At 28.5% G+C, this 22,452-nt stretch overlaps 2 protein-coding genes across 2 annotated transcripts; both read right to left on the minus strand.

Moving 5' to 3' along the window:
* Positions 1–1,104: 1,104 nt before the first annotated feature.
* Positions 1,105–3,090, minus strand: LOC122501295. Its single transcript, XM_043610641.1, has 2 exons — positions 1,315–3,090; positions 1,105–1,219 (listed from the first exon to the last, which is right to left on the minus strand). Exon 1 carries the CDS (start codon positions 2,973–2,975, stop codon positions 1,899–1,901), a length of 1,077 nt encoding a protein of 358 aa, XP_043466576.1. The 5' UTR covers positions 2,976–3,090; the 3' UTR covers positions 1,105–1,219; positions 1,315–1,898.
* LOC122501296 lies at positions 2,779–7,330 on the minus strand. The gene is made up of 7 exons (XM_043610643.1): positions 7,324–7,330; positions 7,062–7,247; positions 6,689–6,898; positions 6,098–6,304; positions 5,796–5,928; positions 2,956–3,184; positions 2,779–2,878 (listed from the first exon to the last, which is right to left on the minus strand). Exons 1-6 carry the CDS (start codon positions 7,324–7,326, stop codon positions 3,000–3,002), a joined length of 924 nt encoding a protein of 307 aa, XP_043466578.1. The 5' UTR covers positions 7,327–7,330; the 3' UTR covers positions 2,779–2,878; positions 2,956–2,999.
* Positions 7,331–22,452: the final 15,122 nt, after the last annotated feature.

Consider the following 22,452-nt stretch of genomic DNA (forward strand, 5'->3'; position numbering starts at 1 on the left):
CATGCAATGCGTATTAGGCTGAGTTTACATAACTGCGTTCGAACAGTGCGTTCTGCTGACCGCTTTTTATCAGTTTCCCTCATATTTCAACATAGAATACGGTTGTTGATATAAAATAAAGATTTTTGAATTTGTGATTGATTATAAGTTTGGAGGTTAAGGATGTTTGTTTACTAAGTTCGTTGTATATTTTGACAGCATTCTATTAAACAATATTCAGTATTTACCTTAACAAAAATGAAACCATATGTCATATTGTGGACTCCCCATAAAATGTATAGGCCAACGCAGAATAAAAGCATTACCGGAATCGCAATCGAAAGCGTAACTGTAAGAAAGAGTTAGAGAAGGATAAACAATATTCCTATCTTCCTATCCTTCTCTATCTCATTCTTCTGGTTGCGGTTACGCATTCCGGTAAACGTTTCTATTCTGCTTTGGTCTTGAATGATGGGATAGATAAACATACAAACATATATCTGTCATTTTCTATCTCGTGCAGTTATTCTTAGGCCATATTGTTATTGAATAACAATTATTTTACATTTTGTGTTTTTTGCACAAATTTGTATAATAGTCTGTTTTTCTTTTTCAAAGATTCTTTACAAATTTCATTAATTAAAATTATTTTGTTTAAGTTTTAAAAAAATATGCTAAATTTTTTTTTATGTTTTTAAGTTTAAATGTTATTTGAGAACAACTAACTAACAAAATTGTAGAAAATATTTCAAAAGGGAAAGTGAGATTTTATTTTATGAAAATGACAAATATTATAATTGTTTAATGAAAGGGTTAAATAATAATTTCGAATTACTTATAATTGATCACTTTATTCTAAAAATGATGTAACTGATTCTTTCAGAATTTAGTGAAATAAATTTAAAATATATTTTTATTCTGCGAAGAAATATTTTTTGCTTGAAGGTTATGAAAATGTTATGTTAATGTTATTAATTTTATATTCAGAGAAAAAGCCTCCTTAATAGCAGTTTAGAATTGTGATCATTACAGAAACAAGCTTCAATTTAATTATTTTTAATTTAATTTGATATTAAATGATTTTTAGATTAATTTTTAAATTCATTTTTATTTGCCATTGCAGATTTTTAATTTTATGATGTGCTACAAAAGGTGATGAGTATAGAAACAAAATTAAGTTTCAGAAATCAATAATTAATATCCAATAATCCTCATAATTCCCATGCTACCTGCAGGAAGTCTGTAAATAAAAAGTGAAAATTAATTAATAGTTTACTTGGACAAAATAATTTTTTAGATTATTATATTTGAACGTAATATTTTTAAATTACTCACAAGTTAGTGTAAATCACCAAGAGCTTTTTTCAATATGATGAATTGTTTATCATTCCATCTGTGTGCGTGAAATACTTCTACTGACAACAAATCATCAATTGAGAAGTATACAAAATCTTCATCGATTTCAATTTCATACGCCATTACCACAACATTGTGTTGAATTGTCCTTACTTTGCGGCATACGAAAATCGGACTATCATTTCTCCAGATAATAGCGTGCAACCCTGCGAACTCGGGCATATTTTGCTCAGTATAATTTGCTACTAGAAAGCACTTCAAAGAGACATATTTTATGCCATTTATTTTTACCCAGTTAGCAAGAAGAAGGCGCCTTACATCTGGAAACAATGCTCTAAATGGAAGTAGATTGATGGGAACCCACTTTGTTGGACCTTTGGTAATCTCTCGTTCTAAACTTCCATTCAAAACGTATGCCTGATGTAATTGATGTTTCTTAGCGAGTGTCAATGGCAAATTTTTGTAATTACGCATGCACTGAGCAATGCGTTTGAAAAATTGATGTTTTGATTCCGCTCTCATAGTTGTATATTGTTGTAAAGGTCCGAATCTTAGGATCGCTCTTATTCGATGTAATAAAAAATGCTGCTTTGGAGTTTTTTGTCTGCATGAGATATCAATATAATTTCTATCATTTTTAAATAATTCTCCAACGAAGGCAAGCCAGGAACAACTCTATCTGACACAATTAATGGCAACATTGTCACTAATTGTGCCATTTGTGCTGCTGTCTGTTTAAAACCTAGAGATGGATCTAACAATTGTCTTTCGTTGATGGGTGTTGGTTTGGAAGATTTTTCTGCATAACCGTAATCGAAGTCAGATATTCTTTGATTCAATTCTTGAATTGTTATCAAACCTAATGTACAACAAATATCTTTTAAAAACATCTTCGTTGTTATTACACAAATTCCTAACCAATCATCGTGGGTCAAATCTGGAGGTGTTTGTGTAGGATCAAAATTTTCAATTTCCGTGAGCACTGTTCTACGATTGATTCCATATCTTGTTCTCAGCGTAGCTTTATCTTCTTCTTCAATAGCATCTTCAATATCTTGAGTTTGGCGGGTATATTCATCCAATGATCGAATTTTGGTTTCATCTTCTTTGCACATAACTCTCATTTCATTTAGTGTCGCGTTACAAACACGGCATGAGAACCGTGCACTGAACGAATTTCTAAAGCCGCATAATTTTTGTACTCCCAGATTGTCACCAAGTACCGTTGACATTGTTCCATAAATTACCTCATCATCTGACAAGACAATCCCATTTTCAAGTTTCTTGATTTCGTTGACGACATGTTGTAAAATTGTGTTCATTCCATAAACATCAGTAATGGGAACATGAATAAATTCATCTGGCTTAATAGTGACAGGCTGATTTCCATCAATTGTTGAAGTTCCATAAGGAACAAACTTTTCACCTAACAAAATTCTGTTTGGGGCCACAACATTAAATTTTTTTTGGAAATACCGATCTTTCTTTTGTATGCTGTTAAGTCCTTGACTGCAGTCGATATTATTAATAATTTCTTCAACATCTACGTAATTATCCAAATGCAAATTATGTGTATCCCTGAGTTTCTCTCTCACATCATTTAGAGAATGAGTAACGTACCATTTCACCACATCTTGCATTTTCCATAGAATGTTTATAACATCTTAATTGGTAGCTCGAGTACTGCTCCTTAAGTATAGAAGGTATTCTCCAATCATTCGCTTCTCAGGAGTATCATCTACATCATCAATTTCATCATCGCTGTCCTCAGGGTCAGAAACATCGCTGAAATTTTCATTATCAGAAGGATCATTAACGGGATCCTCGGGAATATAATTCTCATCCATTGCTGTAAAAGATATTTAAATAATTGAAATTTATGTATAAATACAAAAAAATATTAGAAAATTTGTTATTCTGATACATAAATATATAACATGCTAACTTTTTTATGAATGGAATGTCATGAGGTAACAGAGAACTGCATTTTTATTCAAATGTAACTTTTAATTTGTTAAATTACTGAAAATTATATTCTTACGCTTCCTCTACAATAAATTAAAAATTTGATCTATTTTTTCTTTTAAGGATTACCACCAGCAATATAAGGAAATGAGAGAAATTTATCAAATTTTCAATTTGTTCATTAGATTATTTTAGAAACATGACTTTTTCAGAATTTTTTACTATCTACTTTTTTCTTAAAAAAATATAAAATAAATTTTCAATTTAACATAGGCTCTTATGTGAACTCAGATAAATCTTATAGGAAAAAAGTACGAAGGAAATGAGAGAAAAATCTGTGGCTTTTTGTATAGATAGACAACGTCAAAAAGTTAAAACTGGGAGAATTTGGAGAAACTTTACCACAGATTCAATGAATAAATAATTCTTAAAGTTTCAGTTTTCAGAACAGTAATAATTGTATAACGACACGGTCACATCTCGGTTGCCTGTGCATTCTATAAATGCGGCTACACAATCCATGGGTACGCGACGAGACGTAAACGTTCCGTGATGACGTGAAAGCGTCGGCGTAAAGCGTAAACCATGTGAGTGAGTGAGTGAGAACCTGATATTTGTTCATCTCTTTCTATCGCACGATTTCTGCTTTACGCCGACGCTTTTACGCCGTCATGGGACGGTACCTTAACGTCAGCACGTCGCGTCGCATACCTATGGATTGTGTAGTCGCCTTAAGTATGAAACACAAAAACAAATAAAAAGGTGGCAACATCCTAACAAGATATAACCTCAAAAAATACAAATTAGTTTTAAGGCTGAAGTCCCATGGCAGCGTTTTGCGTTGCGTTTTGTAACTAGGCAATGAGTGTGAGAGAGATGGAGATATATGTTTGCTATATTTGCACTCATGGCCTAGTTAAAAAACGCAACGCAAAACGCTGTCATGGGACTCCACCCTAAACCCTTGAAATTAACAATATTCCTAAATCATAAGTTAATAATTTTTGTTTCCCCTGCAGTGTCAATCCTTAAAATACGAAATCATGACAGTAGATTGACTTTTTCTTTGATTGTATGTCTAAATAAATTTTACAAATATACATGATTCAACAGTTTTGTAACAATTAAATTTTAATAAATAATTGAAAATCTTTTTGGGCGATTACATATAGTTTAAATCCACATAATACGAGAAATGTGTTTCTTTGTGCAAATACATAAATGTTTTTTTATTAATTTTCTTATTTAATTTGTTATATCCACATTGCTTGTATTTGAAAGAATATCACTAAATTACCTACCCTCTAAAGCGTTTTTAAATATCCAATCTGCATATATTAGCGGCACGAAAACACTGTTTCTTTAATACTTTTCAATTGTCTTAGAATCAAAATTTACAATCCTTTTTAATCGAAATGTTAGCAATACACATAAATTTGAGAAAAAGAACTGAAATTTCAGATACCTAGTGATATTGTATACAATGGTAACGCTCTGCGAGAACTTCAACCATGGAATACGTAAACAATGTGATGAGACAAATTTCTTGGTTTAGGGTTCATTCACATTTAAGATTTAAGAGACAAGAATATGAAAAGGCTACACCGATGTTCAAAACTATAGGTTTTTTTATGTACGTATATAATTACCTCTAAAAGTTTAAACACAAAGCATTTTTTTATTGAATAATATTCGATTGAAAATATAAAAAAAAATTATTTATGAACTTGATATGAAAATTTGTTGAACAAAGTTCAACAAATATAAATGCTTAAAATCTTTCAATATATTTTCTTCTACATATTGCACAATCAATCTTTCCGATGTGATGATAAAATAATTTTAAATATAACTTTAATTCTATGAAAAACATTTTTTGTTTGAGGTTAAGAAGATGAGGTATTTTTTAAGCAAGGATTTATTCAAATTTTATATAAAATTTTTCAATATAATTTTTAATAAAAACAAATAATAGTAGAAATAAAAAAATAAGTATCTTAGAAAACAAAATAATGCATTTTCTTCAAGCAGGACATTACCAACTGCTCCATGCATTAATTTATAAAACTTTTTTAAGTTAATATATATATATATTTTTTTTTAAATTATATATATATATATTCAACAAACTCTTTCTATCAAGGTTCTCATCTTTAACAAAATATATATGAGAATAATAAATAATCAGTACAAATGACATGAAAATATATAATAATTTGTACAAACAAAGTGAGACTACGAAATGCGTACGCATATACATTGAAGAAAATATCTTCATCAATAAGTTTAATTCTCTTTAACACTAGTGGGCAGTAAATCACAGGCTCTTAAAGCGTTTGTCAATGTTATTTTTTTTAACTCTTTATCGATATCATTCAATGCTGCGTCTCTTAATACCGCTATGGCAACAAAAGCAAACTGCTGCTTAGGATCTGATGGAAACTCTATTTGGAATATCCAATACACGGCTAGTAATAAAAACAATGATCTCATACCATGCGATCCAAAAATTGGATTGCCGTCAACGTAACACATCGAATATAATTTATCCAACGGCTTATCAGAAATTGCAATTAATTTTAATGCATTTTTTGCATCAGGAACAGTTTTCTCTATTGGCGTTCCAGCCTAAAAAATGATAAAGTATAGTAGATATATTGTATGAAATAAGGTCAATATTCATAGTAAAGCAATAATAGTAAAATATTAATGCAAGAATTTTAGCTTAGTTTCATCGATATCACGATTGATTGTAAAAATATCAGATACTAATGTAACTATTATTGCAAATACTTACAGGGTGTAAGTTCAAAATTTTACCAGTTTCTCTAGCCTTCGAAAATAATTTTGGAAGGTAAAACAATACAAACATAGTCTGTCCGTCGATGGAAAGATTTTTTGAAGGAATGTTTAAATGACTCATAATTTTAGGTAGTGACTCTTCCCAATTTTTCTGCATATCTGGGACATCCAATTTTACCTGTTCACTGAATTCCAAAAGTAGCTAAAATTTTTAAATGGACATAACATTAACTAATTGTACTATTTTTCTGTCATAATAAAATATAATTTGAATAAACACTGTTTAAATAAGAGAAATTATTTGAACTATTAATAATAAGCAATTTTTTGTTTCGATAAAAATATTTATAACAACATTTAATGAAACTATTTCAAAAGACTTTAATTTTTATATATCATAAACAAAAAATGGCTTTTATTAGATAATTAAATTTTCTAAAGTTTCATACAAAGAATTACAAAGTTTAAGAAAAATTGTTAAGCGCGATCCAAAAATATAAAAAATTTTGTTTAATCATTTATCATTCTTATTTTCGTAAGAAGAACAATCTATGTTAATTATTATTAATGATAAAAATAATTTTACCACGTCTTTATTACGTAGAGCTGGATATTTTTCCAGTAATTCTTTCGCATTGACTTTGGTGGTTGCAGCAATTCTAGAATTCCTGGATGCCCGTAATTCTGCTCTCATGCCCGGCTTTCTTACAGTACTAGGTACTGTTTCACTGGTCGATGATTTCCATTTTGATCGATAATATTTACATGAATGTTTTAGGCGACTGTGAGTCTGATCCTAAATTATCAATAAAATAATATGTTTAACAATTAGTAAATTATATTAAATAAATTTAAACTTTATCAGAAAAAAATCCGGGAAAAATGAGGACAAAACAGGAAATTTTTTTGAACAAAAATAATAGACACCCGGGTAAACTATGAGAAACATTTACACTTACATGTTTCTCACCAAATGGACTTGATAAATAAGTTGGATATTTTTCTGTCAACAGAACAGATATTTCCAAAATTACTCCGGGTATGTAAACGATAAGCGATTTTTGAGATTCCTGCAACTCCTTATTTTCGTCTATCAATTTTTGTAATTCATCTGGTAATGGAGGTATGAATGTGCTAAGGTCGACCTAAAATAATTAAAACCTGATAACATAATTGACAATAAAACAAAGAATTCTCTTAAAAACATAATTTTCTTATTACCATTTCATCTATTACAATTTCCTCATTACTTTCCCTTCCCTCACAGCACCGGGATATTCAGGATATCCCAGAGACGTCCTGGGGATATCGATTTGTTTTCGGAAGTTTGGATATCCCTGGATTATCCTCTGGATATCCATGGACGTCCCTAGGATATCCCAGAGATATCCAAACTTCCGAAAACAAATCGATATCCCCAGGACGTCTCTGGGATATCCTGAATATCCCGGTGCTGTGAGGGTTGCTTCATTAGGCGTCTCTTCATCCAGTTCTTCCTCTTCTTCGGGCACCTTCTCTAAATTCGGATTTTCATTTTGTTCGTTGATTTGTGATGATAAATTATCTTCATTATTATTTTTGTGGTTCACCTTCTGATGTTTGGTGGGAAAACACCCACAGTAATCACAAACGCTTGTTGTTGAATTTGAATACCGCAGATATTCTGTACAGTCTGCACACCCTGTACATGGACCTCTTTTATAACAATTAGAAAGTATAAAGTATGTGAAGTCGAATCAAATATTATTTGTTTACATTCCTATGAGGTTAAATGACAATTCGAAAGCATTGAATTTCGTTCAATTTACAATTCGTTTCAAAAGAAATTAGTCTAAATTGCAAATCGTCAATTGTGAATTCGACTTAATAAATAATTATTATGCTCTTTTCATTTTGGGGAACAGACCTGCATCCCTCGTTCACTTCCGATTGGGTATTAGCAAACATTTTGCTGTAATTTTTTCCAAAGTTACAAAAGTTTGAAAAATGAAAATTTTTTTTGAAGAAAGTCACTTTTTGTATATTTATAGTGTTTTATTTAGTTTAAATTTTAAAAATTTTAGATTTTTTCTATTGTTTAATACACGGAAAAAAAGTACAACTGAATTTAAGAAATTTTTCGCCATATCAGCTAAACATTTCGTCAAAAACGAGCCAGCGATATTGGCATTATCGCCAGAATCGCGATATTCAATTTTACTTCAACGAAAACCTAACCCTAAAATGACAGACACAATTAAAATTGTGTAAAAGTAAAATTAAATGCGCATTTTTAATTTTTTTCAATCGTATGTTTCAAATTACAACCATTTGAAACTAAATTATTGAAATTAATACGGTTTTAACACTAAAAAAACACAAAAATTGATATTTATGCTGTCAGAAATATTTCTTGGTAAGAGCGGTAAGTTTTAATATATTTCCAATTTAACTGATAAATTATGCACTAAACTCAAGCTCACTTTCACTGAATTGGCTAAACATTCGGCTAATGCACAGTGGGGAAAAAAACACGCTATTGGACAAATTGATTTTTAGACCACAATTTTTAACCGATTCACAAAATTTTTCTTTTCAATTAAAGCTAATAAAATTTTGCATAAAACGTACGTTTTTTATTTAAGAAAAAAATGTTCCGTTAATTGTTTATTAAATGTTAAATAAAAAAATGAGAAATTTTTTTTCTTTAAACAAATATTGTTGCTTATGAAAGCCTATTATATTATTAATAATTACCAAAAACATTATAGCCATGTTCTAAAAATATTTTGAGACATTAACTATTTTGTTTAAACAATTTTTGCTTTTGTTATAAACAAATAAATTAACAAAAGCTTTTTTTAATATAATGTAAATTTAGTTACTAAATTTTGCATAATCTACTATACTTATGATATGCAAGTAAATATAGTTTTATTTATTGTTATAAACAATTTATTTATTAACAATTTTTATTTTCATTTTTTTAACACAAAGTTAGTTATATTTTTAAAACCAATATTATTATTAGTTACGATTTACAGGAAGTATTTTTTACTCTCATTTATTATTGTAACATTGTTTAAACAAAGCTTAATTAACAATTGCACCGTTTCTTTATTTTTAGTTGTTTAAGTCTCGTTTTTTGTATATTTCCTTGTATATAAAGTAATTTCTTAACTTGTTGTCAAATTTCACATTTGTTAATAATTTGAATTGTTATTAACAATTGTTAAAAAATATTAAGGAGAAATTTTTTTTAAAACATAGTGTGGGACCCAATCAATGACCAACCATACAAATAAGAAAATAACTATTTGATTCAAAATCTCTTAATTTGAATCAGTTAAAAATCGTGGTTTTAACTGACAATCAGTGACTGACTTTTTGCTTCTGAATCAGTTGAAAATAACTGTTTTTAGTGAAAAAATAACTAATTTTCAGTAAATAATAACTGAAAAAATAGTTAAACTTGACTAATTGAATCAGTCAAAAAAACATTTACTGAAACTTCATTACTTCAGATATTTTTAACTAAAAATCAGTTATTTTTAACTAATTGTCAGTAGAAATATTACTATTTGAATTAGTGACTGACTTTTTGCTTCTAAATCAGTTATTTTTAACTGATTAAAATTTAGAGAGTAAGAAAATAAAAAATAAAAAACAGACAATGTTGAATTGAAGACTGATTTTAAATTAAGATTTTCTTTTTATTGTGTAATTAAAGTTAAGATTTGTACACTCAACGTGCATTCGAAATTATCCTCGCTGATTCTACTCTGTTTTTATGATATTCAAACTATGTCTTAAAAAAATTTTCTCCTTAGTATTTTTGAACAATTGTTAATAACAATTCAAATTATTAACAAATGTGAAATTTGACAACAAGTTAAGAAATTACTTTATATACAAGGAAATATACAAAAAAACGAGACTTAAACAACTAAAAATAAAGAAACGGTGCAATTGTTAATTAAGCTTTGTTTAAACTATGTTACAATAATAAATGAGAGTAAAAAATACTTCCTGTAAATCGTAACTAATAATAATATTGGTTTTAAAAATATAACTAACTTTGTGTTAAAAAAATGAAAATAAAAATTGTTAATAAATAAATTGTTTATAACATAACAAAAAGTAATTGTTTATAACAATAAATTTAACTAGTGTTACGTCCGTAACCTATTACTCTATAAATTATATTACTAATGTATGTGTGTTGTATTTACCTTATATATTTTTAACTCTTATAATCTATATTTTAATTATTGCATTATATTCAGTATATTTCTCTATTAAAATATTGTAATTATCATTTATACAATTTCTATATTAGTATTATATTTAATACATTTTTCTATTTTAATATTGTATTCTATTGTCATATATTATTTGCATATTGATTACTATACAAATGTACACTATGTATTTTGAAACTGTAACAATCCAAGAAAGGAAAGTAATACTGTTACTCATGTAAAAAGAATAACGATGAAGCGACAATTCGACAACCTTCTAAAAACGTAGGCCGGACGAAAGAAAGTAAAAGCAGCAAACCCCGAGAAGTTTAGGTGAACAACAAACGCCGAGAAACTTAACGAAAGGGCGATACGTACAATCTCCCGGAGGAAATATCAACAACGCATAGAGAAATTCTTTCGCTATTAACTAGCACAAGGAGAAACAAATTTTAGCACGTGTACAATTTTTCGGCATCATTACAGTTATGAAAATCTAATATAAAAAGGGCAAGCAGTTTCATTCAGCAGAGAGTAATAATTTGAAAGCCAACTTTATAGCATCTTCAGTACAGAGAGTAATAATTTGAAAGCCAACCTTATAACATCTTCAGTACAGAGAGTAATAATTTGAAAGCCAACCTCATAACATCTTCAGTAGAGAGAGTAATTTTTTGGGAATCAACCTGTACACATCGTAAACCATCGCTCTAGTATAAAGAGTATATCATCAACGAGTGAATTACATCTTCAAGTTTTATTTTTGAAACGAAGTTCGAATCAGTGATTTAAAGTACAACTTAATAATTTCCAAAAATATATTAAATTGGAAATAAACCCAAGTATCAACGAAAGTCTAATATTGAAACGCAGTTCCAAGTTCAACAAATCTTATATCGAAGTATAACAAATTTCGAAGCATCGAAATTTGTTCAAGAGGCGACAACTGTCTGGAAGAAAGCAGATATTTTCAAAATACAATACACTATCTCATTAGTGTAAACAAGAGGATCAACACTCAACCATTAAGGACAACTGTCACAGGCCCCCATTGCGTCTAGCCCTCAACACCATTGGAGATCGGACAACCAGATATAACCACCAGTTTATACAACACCAGTAATCGTTATTCTTTAAAAGTAAGATTTTCTAAACTCAATTATACTCATTGTATTTTGTCAATTCTTTTCTTTCTTGTTGGTTTTTAAATAAATTATTCTCTCAGTACATTTAGTAGGCTCATTGACTTATCCTCATCCCAAATTAGATTCATTTATGAAACTAATTTAAAACGAGGAACGTTAGGAATATTTAAAAAGGTTTCTTGTTGTTTTTGACGTAACAGAAGCCCTTTAAAATTTTGGTGCATCGGCCCGGGAAAATTATAAAGTCGATCAGCCATTATTTTGTCAAATTTTTAATAAAATTCGAAAATTTTAATTAATATAATTTTTAAATTAATAAAATAATTAAATAAAATAAATCAATGAGTATACCAATTGTTAAAAAAAGGAAAAATTTTTTTAGTAATAAATAATAATAACAAATAGTATCAACATACATTAAAAAAAATATAATCAGTAACATTTAATAAGAAAAATAGATTTTTTTAATTTGGTACATTTTATGCTAATTGATAATATAATACAAGATTTAAGTCGCAAGGTGCATTCATAAATATACATCATAAATTGGTATTGATGAATAGAGATTCGAGTCCACTTAACTTTTTCAAGTCGCACGGTGCATTTATTGGTTTAATTCTGTATTAATATTAATAAATAGAGGTTCGAGTCCTCTTAACTTATAATTATTAAAGTTGCAAGGTGCATTCATCAAATTAAATCCTGTGTTATATTACTGAATAGAGGTTCGAGTCCTCTAGACTTATGGAATTTTTTGTCTTGTATTTGAATCATTTTTGATATTTGATTGTTCTAAAACAAAATTTGTTTTGTTCATTTAATTGTGATTTGTTATTATTATTAAATATTTGAATATATTTTAATATACTGAAGCAATATAAAAATATTAACCACAAAAGAGAAGTGTATTTTATATTGAAGAGACAAGATTGACAATTTTACAATTATTACGTATATTATAAATTTTGATAATATGACATTTTTTAATGTCTTCTTCGAATAAGAATACTACCGATTCCTCACATTTAACTCGTTTTCAAATAAAAAATAATCCAGATTTAGAATTGAATTCGGGAATTCCTAATTATAAAACAAAACCATCAACAAGTACACCCAGATATTCTAAAGAAAACCCTAATCCCTTAGAATTACAGAAACAGTTTGACTCAGGCTATATTAATTCTCAACTTTTTGATACTGACGATAATTCTTTCGACAGTAACAGTAACGATAGTGAAAATACCATTACAGAAGAAACCTTAGTTGAACAAAATTCAAATAAAAGCTTAAATAAACCTTTAACTGACGATATTGAGACAAACGATAACTCTGAAAATAATTCTCTCGATAACATTAGAGATAGTAATAACTTTGAAGAAAACATGGCTCTTCCAAATAATCAGCAAGTGTCATTACGCGACGCTTTTGAAACAATACCAATGTTTGACGGAAAAAACATACCACTATCTGTATTTATTGAAAGTTGTTTAGAAGCAAAATCTATGCTTCCTGATAATGCACAAGTACAAACAAATTTAGTAAAATTAATTAGGAGTCGAGTTTCGGGTGAAGCAAGAAGAATTATAATAGGAAATAATTTTAATACAGTAGAACAGTTAACAGAAAGGTTAAAACAAATTTACGCGCCAGCAAAATCTGTATATCAGTTACAAGGAGAACTAGGAGCAATATATATGTGGGAACACGAAAATGTAATTTCTTATGGGTCAAGAATCGCAGAAGCAGCAGAAAGAATATTAGACGCGCACAGAATTAGCAATGAAAATAGAGTAGATGAACCATTTAAAGCAAGTTTAGATAAAACAAGTGTTGATTGTTTTTCGCGAGGACTTAGACCAGAAATTGAAATACGAATTGGAACAGCAGATACATTTCAAGAGATAGTTAATAAAGCAGTAGAAATAGAAAGAAGATTGTTATCACACCGCGAACTAAGAAAAAGTGAGCATAATACTGAATATAATTCTCATCTTAAAAATAATAAAGACTTTGCTAAAACAACAAAAATTAATATCGCTCAAGATAATCTAATAACTTGTTTAGTTTGTGGAAAGAAATGTCATTTTGCAGTAAACTGTTTTCAACTTAATAAATTGATAGGACCAAGACGAGAAAACTCTTCTTACCCAGGACCACGACAAAATTTTTCAAACCAAAATCAGAATCGATTTAACAATCAAAATCCAATGTTTAATAGATTTCAAAGTCAAAACTTTTACAAAAATCCTCAACAAAATCAGTTTCAAAATTAATTTAGAAACACATCACAAAATCAGTTTAGAAATATACCACAAAATCAATTTCGAACTCCTTACCAAAATCAAAGACAAAATCAACAACAAAATTTTTTCCAAAATCAACAACGAAATTTTTTTCAAGAACCAAGAACTACCAATACAACAAACTTCGCAAGTAGAAATCAAAGTATAATGTGTAATTATTGCAAAAAGTTAAGACACATTTCCACTAATTGTAGGAAAAAGATGTGGGATGATAACAATAAACAACAACAAACAAATTCACAAACACAAAATCAGGGAAACTCCAAAATTCCTCTTCAGTAGGGTGCTCTGAGGAAGAATTAAGAAGAAATTATTATGCATCCAGAAACATCAATTTAGCAAAAACTAATACAATTCCATATATTAGAATTGACACTAAAGAGTTAAAAGTTCCAACAACAATGATGATTGACACAGGAGCAGGACCAAATCTGTTAAAAAATTCGCGCATTAAATTCTAATATAAAAATTGATGAAAATAAATGTCTTAAATTAACAGGAATTAACGATCACGCAGTTTATACTTTAGGACAAGTAGAGATTAATATTTTCGGAATTCCAACAACTTTTAACCTTTTATCTAATGAAGTTCCAATTGAACATGACGGTATATTAGGAACAGAATTTTTTGTCAAAAATAAAGTAAAAATTAATTACGAAGAAGGACATCTAGAAATCAATAAACAAAAATTTAATTTTGATTCAAAAAATTATTTTTCAATACCAGCAAGATCAATCTATAATATTCATGTAAAAATTTTAAATAAAGATAAAAAAGAAGGTTATATACCAAGACTAAAAGTAAAAGATGGTGTCTACTTAGGTGATGCAGTAGTTTCAAACATAGAAGGCTTAGCTTATTTAAAAGCAATTAATACCCTAAATGAATCAATAGACATACCAATTTTTGAAGTAAACTTAGAAGATTTTGATGAAGTAAAACAAGAAACTCAAATAAACAAATCTGATATTAAAAGTGAAGACTCATCAATTCAAAAAATCATTGATGTATTTTCAAAAAATGTTAAATCAGAAAATGTTTTCAACATTACAGGCAACGATAGAGTTGAAGAAATAAAAAAATTACTTCGTCTCGACCATTTAAATAATGAAGAATTACAACACATGATGAATTTAGTAAAAAATTATTCAGATAGATTCCATATACCTGGAGAATATTTAGAAGGGACTGACCTAATAAAGCACAGAATTATAACTACCGACGATACTCCGATCGTAACTAAACAATATAGATTTCCGCCTGTCCATAAAGAAGAAATGACACGTCAAGTGAACGAATTATTGAAACAGAAAATTATTAAACACTCCGACTCACCATACAATACACCGATATGGATAGTACCCAAAAAAGATGATTCACAGGGAAATAAAAAATGGAGATTAGTTTTGGATTTTAGGAAACTCAACGAACGAACGGTAGGTCAATTTTACCCACTCCCTAATATTACGGACCTACTTGACCAACTAGGAAATGCTCAATATTTTTCAGTCTTTGACTTGGCGTCAGGTTTCCATCAAATAAAAATGGATCCTAGAGATTCTTATAAGACAGCTTTTTCAACGCCATTTGGACACTATGAATTTGATAGAATGCCTTTTGGATTGAAAAATTCACCAAGCACATTCCAAAAACTTATTGACCAAGTATTGTTGGGTTTACAAGGATCAGAACTATTTGTTTATTTAGACGACATTGTGATTTATGCAGACACCTTAGAAGAACATGAAGAAAAATTCTCGAAACTTATGGAACGACTACGTTTTGCTAATTTAAAACTCCAGCCAGATAAATGTGAATTTTTGAGGTTAGAAGTAGGATACTTAGGACACATAATTGATCAAAATGGGGTACGACCTGACCCGAAAAAAGTAGAAGCTGTTAAAAAATTTCCACTACCCAAAAATGTAAAAAATATAAAACAATTTTTAGGACTAGCAGGATATTATCGTAAACTTATAGACGGTTTTTCAAAAGTAGCAAATCCTCTGAATCAACTTTTAAGAAAAGATGTACCCTTTTTCTGGACTGATAAACAACAAATAGCTTTCGATACGCTAAAGAATAAACTCTGTGAGGAACCGCTATTAAAAAGACCAGACTTCTCACAACCATTTATACTTACAACGGATGCTTCAGGTTTTGCAATAGGAGGTATATTATCACAAGGTATAATCGGCAAGGATCAACCAGTCGCTTATACATCACGATCATTAAGCGAATGTGAAAGAAAATATGACACCTATGAAAAGGAAGCATTAGCAATCATTTACAGTGTGCAACATTTTCGACCATATCTTTATGGAAGAAAATTTACGTTAGTTACGGATCACAAACCATTAGTTTGGTTTCAAAATTCAAAAGATCCTTGCTCAAGAGTAACAAGATGGAAGCTGAAACTAGCTGAGTACGATTTTCATGTTGTCTACAAAGCAGGCAAAACCAATGTTAATGCTGATGCCTTATCCAGAAACCCAGTCGAAGATATTATTGAAGAAAAAATCCAAGGAATAAAAGAAGAAGAAATTGAAAAAACCCAGGAAAATCAGGAAAACATAATGAAATGTGTGCAAGAAAAAATTAAAGAATATATACATTGTGTAGCAAACGAAAATAAAAACTATATGAATTCGGAGATAATAAAAAATCTCCATGATATTGAAAGAATATTTGAAGATAATAAATCCTATGAAAATTCGGAGATATTAAGAACTTTTCGATCTATTAAAAAAATATTTGAGGACAATGAATCCTACATGAATTTTGAGATAAAGAAAAGTCTCCAATCTATTCAAAGAATATTTAAGGACAATGCATCCTATTTGAATTTGGAGATAAGAAAAAGTCTCCCATATATGGAAAAAATAATTATTGACAATGAATGCTACATGAATTCGGAGATAATAAAAATTCTCCAAAGTATTAAAAGAAATTATTGTACAAGTGACGAAACTTGTAACGTTATAACCAGAAATCAAAGAAAAATACAAGAAAATGATAATCAAGAAAACAAAAATGAAAAAATCCAAGAAATTGAAAATGAAATAATAAATGCACATAAAACAAAGAAACGAGGTAGACCGAAGAAACAAAGCACACGTTTGAATACCTCCTTTTCCAAGAAGAGAAGGGGAAGACCAAAAAAGGTATGTAATACAAAGAATAAGAAATTTTATAATGAAGTTATTCCTGACGAAATTGAATCTGATCCTGAGTTTATTAAACAAAAATCAAAATTGAAGAAACACGAAGAAATAGATCAAGGCTACGAAAATTCCAATTCTGAAGTATCATTTGAAGAAGAAGATAATTTAGTAGAGAACGAAGATTGTGAAAATTTAAATGTAAAACAAGAAAGATATATTATCGACTGTAGAGACCAATTACCAATGCGTAGAGACAACCTAACCTACTTTCTTTCAGTCAATGGAGATCCTCGAGATAATGGCTCCAGATCACTTGCCAAACGTGAGAAATTGCCAAATTTTGGTAAACTTTAATTAGGTATAGCAGAAAAAATAAAGAGAGGTATATATTACCATATCGCTCTCCCTATAGAAAATGAAATAAAAGAAAATTTATCTGTTACAATAAAAAGAATTAAAACTACAATTATTTCAATGAAAAATTTATGCGAAGAATTAAAATTGAAAAGCATAAGTATTGCAAAGACAGCCCAAATAAATAATATAACTTGGGACGAAATCCTGTCAATGATAAAGTTAATTTTTGAAAATTCAGTTGTAAAAGTTGTTGTATGCAGTGGACATACAAAATATCCCACAAAAGAAGAATATATGCAGTTAATTGAAAAAGCTCATTCAAGTTCAGTTGGAGGACATAAAGGTGTAACCAAAACTTATGGAAGAATACGACAAAATTATTATTGGGAAAATATGAAAAATTATATTCAAAAATATATACAAAGTTGCCTCCAATGTCAATTAAAAAAATTAGTTAGAGTAAAAACAACAGACCCAATGATTATAACAGATACACCAGGTACAGCATTCGAGAAAATAGCAATGGACATCGTTGGACCATTACCAAAAACTAAAAATGGGAGTGAATATATATTAACAATACAAGATAATTTAACTAAATATTCATTAGCAATTGCACTTCCAAATCATCAAGCAAGTACAATAGCTGATGCATTTATTAAAAAATTTATTTGTATTTTTGGATCACCCAAAGAAGTATTAACAGACCAGGGGACAGATTTTTAAAGTAATTTAATGAGAAGATTAGCAAAAAGATTTAGAATACGACAATTTAAAACAACCGCTTTTCATCCCCAGTCTAACGGTTCAATCGAAATATCTCATCACGTTTTAGGAGAATATTTAAAACAATTTATCAATAAAAATGAAGAATGGGATGATTGGTTAGAATTAGCCATGTTCTCATATAATACAAGCATTCATGAAGGCACCAAATGCACCCCGTACGAGTTAATTTTTGGAAAATTAGCGCGATTGCCATCAAGCGATCCACCACTTGAACATGAAAAATTGGAGACTTACGATCAATATTTAACAGACTTAATAACGAGACTTCATGAAATGAGAAACATTGCTAGAGAAAACTTGATTCTAGCAAAAGAAAAGTCAAAATTTTATTACGATAGAAATTGTAATCCACAAAATCTTAAACTCGGTGATGAAGTATTTCTACTACACGGAGGAAAAATTCATAAATTTGCAAATCAATATACAGGACCACATAAAATATTAAAAATTTTAAATAAAGGAAACGTTAAAATACAAGTTAAAAATAAACAAAAAATAGTACATACAAACAGACTTAAACTATCACGAATTAAACAAGAGTAATAAAACTGGATTATTTTTTTTATAAAAATAACTATTTGTATAAAATTATTCCTAGTTTTATGTTTCAGAAAAGGACTAAAAAATTGAGTTATTTTTACTGAATTCAATTTTTATAACTGATAAACAAAATTTTTAATTATATTTTTTCACTATAATAATAATCTAATTAAAAAAAAAATACTTCTTTAAAAAAAATTCGCAAATTTAAATTCAATTTTTATAAAATTTCGACAATTTTTTTTTAAATTTGTAATGACTTTATCTTAGATCTTAAGCACAATTCTACATACTTATTTTGCACTAAAAGAAATTGAAACTCAATTTTTTCACACAGTAAATTAAACTTTGTTACTTATTTTATACCAATTTATTGAAGAAGAAACTAAAAATGTCATTATTCAAAATTCTATTATCAAAATAAAATTATTTAAAATTCGTTCTCAACACATATTAAATTATGTCCAAATGTAGCATGAGAACAAAAGAAAACTGCATAAATGTAACAACTAAAAGCAACAAAATATAAGAAATAAAGACACATTTTAAAAATTGTTATATCTGAAATGTAAAATGCGTCTTAAATATAAAAATTTAATATTTTCCATCTGTAAAATTAAAAGTACAAAATTTTGTTTCAGAAATGTAAAAGAAAAATATTGTATTAAAAAAGAAAATATTAAAATCGACAACGATTTCCAATTATAAGCAACCCTATATTAAAGAACCAGTTGAGACCAGTAGAAATTGAACATGGATCTACTGGTGTCAACTTGCTTTCCAAATTGAAAAACTTTTCCGTGTAGCAATTCTACTGGTTTTAACTTGAAAATCCTATTTATGTAACTGAAACGGATATCCAAGATAAAATTGAAATGGTTCTATCTTGGATTGTCCTCTTCAATTTTTGTTTCGACTTGTTTTAACATGGATTTCCAATCTTATCATTTCTACTTGTATTTCCAAGTTCGCACGTACTACAAGTATCAGCTTGCATTTCCAAATATAAAAATTAAGTTCAAGTATCTACTTGGTTCAATTTGGATTCTCAAATACTACATTTCACTTGTCCTGTCAAATTAAAAATCAACAAGCTTGAGTTTGGAATTTCCAACTCCAAATTTATATAGCTCAGTGAAGGATTAATGTCATCTTGGCTTAATTTGAATCGGGGATGCATTCTATTTGGAATTTCAAGTTCAAATTCAAAGAGTTTGATTAATCGCGAATTGGAATTCATTAAATTGTCATTTTCGCCAATTGTTATTTTTGCAAAGAATTATTATTGCAAATTTACATTTTTACAAATATTTATTTTAGTTTACTGTTATTTTGCAAATTTGTTATTTTTGCAAACTTGCATTCTTCGCAATTGAAAGTTTTACAAATTGTTAGATATACTTTTGCTAATTGTTATTTTTTGCGAAACTTCTTTGTTGTGTATCATTATTTCTGCTAATTGTTGTTTTGCTCATTTTATTTTTGCGAATTTGCATTTCTCGAATTGATAATTTTATGAATTTTTTACTGTTGCTATTTGTAATTTTGTGAATTTTGAAATTTTATGAAAAATTGTAGTTCACAACAAAACAATAAAACACTTTTAACCGTTTTTTGAAATTTTAAATTTTTGTTATATTTTTTGCATTAACAAAATATTACAAAATTTAAAAAAAATTAATAACTCAAAAGCCGTTTACAATAAATTAATGAAACTTACACTATATACACAACATTGTTTACACTCTTTTAATAGAAAATATTTGCATGATTGTAAATTTAAAAATTCCGTATTTTTAATAACAATTTTATAAACAATTTTAATTATTTATGTGTTCGACCGCTCCTGTTGCAATGAAACTCATAGGAAGTATACTCAGTACTCTTCTTGAAACCCCCCAAAAAAAATTTTGGTATTCATAAAAGTTTTAACATTTTAGAAAATCAATAAAATTTTTTTAACACAGTTGAGCTGGTCTGGCATAGTCATTTTGGGAATTTTAATTTTTACGAATTTTCAGTTTTTTATTTCGCTTAATGTTATTTTTTGCAAAAAATTACAAAGCGGTCAAATGACATTTGAGCAAAAATGTATTAAATATTTAATTAAAATTTTTTACATAATAGCATATATTTGCAAATCTCTATAAATATTTTAATTTCTGCTTGTATTTTTATAGGTACTTACAAAAATTATAATATTTTACATAAACTTACGTTTTTCAAAGTTGCAGTTTATATAGACAGGTCGAAAAATATTTCTCACGTCGATTCGGTAGCCGCGGTCGTTAAGCGTTTAGATAGATAGGTCATAGGTACGGGGTTCGATTCCCATAGGGTACAAGTTTTAATTTAATTCTTCCAGTTTAATTAAAATGTTTGTATGTTTGGAGCGTGCTAAGAATATATAGTTATTAATGGTCATAAGAATTTTTTATTATTTTTTCCACAAATATTTTTTTTCAAAACTATCTGTTCAATTGTAACCACCTTGGATTTCCAATTGTGAATCGATATCCAAGTTGAAACAAGTTCATGTTGTACAATGTAACCTATTTGGAATTTCCGGTTGACTGTAATGTTCAAACTGAGACCAGTTCATTCTGAACTTGACATTCCAAATTCAAACCAGCTGAAAATACTTATCTACTGGTTTGAAATTGGAACTTACGTGACAATAACCAACTTAAAGCAAGTAGGCTCCTGATTCTACCCGGTTCTACTGGTTCTTTAATATAGGGAAGTTTTAAATTTTAGAACAAAAGATTTTTGATGTAATTTAAAAGAAGCACAAGACTCATATTTGTAAAACAATTTGTATAAACAAATTTTCATTCTTTTTAATTGTACGTAATTTCAAAATAAGATAAAAAAAACTAAACATGTGAATGCATGACAATCTATGTACGATTCAAAATAAAACGTATAAATGTGTATGATTAAAGATGGAATGGAATTATAAAATCTGTAAAGTATGAATGTAATAAGTTGTATTGTATTACATTTGATCCTAATGTATGAATAGAATGAATGTAACGGATTTCTTGAAATTGCTTTGTTTGAGCATGTTCGTTGACTCTCTCATGCTCAATCTGAGAGGAGAGGTGTTACGTCCGTAACCTATTACTCTATAAATTATATTACTAATGTATGTGTGTTGTATTTACCTTATATATTTTTAACTCTTATAATCTATATTTTAATTATTGCATTATATTCAGTATATTTCTCTATTAAAATATTGTAATTATCATTTATACAATTTCTATATTAGTATTATATTTAATACATTTTTCTATTTTAATATTGTATTCTATTGTCATATATTATTTGCATATTGATTACTATACAAATGTACACTATGTATTTTGAAACTGTAACAATCCAAGAAAGGAAAGTAATACTATTACTCATGTAAAAAGAATAACAATGAAGCGACAATTCGACAACCTTCTAAAAACGTAGGCCGGACGAAAGAAAGTAAAAGCAGCAAACCCCGAGAAGTTTAGGTGAACAACAAACGCCGAGAAACTTAACGAAAGGGCGATACGTACAATCTCCCGGAGGAAATATCAACAACGCATAGAGAAATTCTTTCGCTATTAACTAGCACAAGGAGAAACAAATTTTAGCACGTGTACAATTTTTCGGCATCATTACAGTTATGAAAATCTAATATAAAAAGGGCAAGCAGTTTCATTCAGCAGAGAGTAATAATTTGAAAGCCAACTTTATAGCATCTTCAGTACAGAGAGTAATAATTTGAAAGCCAACCTTATAACATCTTCAGTACAGAGAGTAATAATTTGAAAGCCAACCTCATAACATCTT

This window comes from Leptopilina heterotoma, unplaced genomic scaffold (genome assembly GCF_015476425.1).
Source record: "Leptopilina heterotoma isolate Lh14 unplaced genomic scaffold, ASM1547642v1 Lhet_208, whole genome shotgun sequence".
Taxonomy (NCBI): domain Eukaryota; kingdom Metazoa; phylum Arthropoda; class Insecta; order Hymenoptera; family Figitidae; genus Leptopilina; species Leptopilina heterotoma.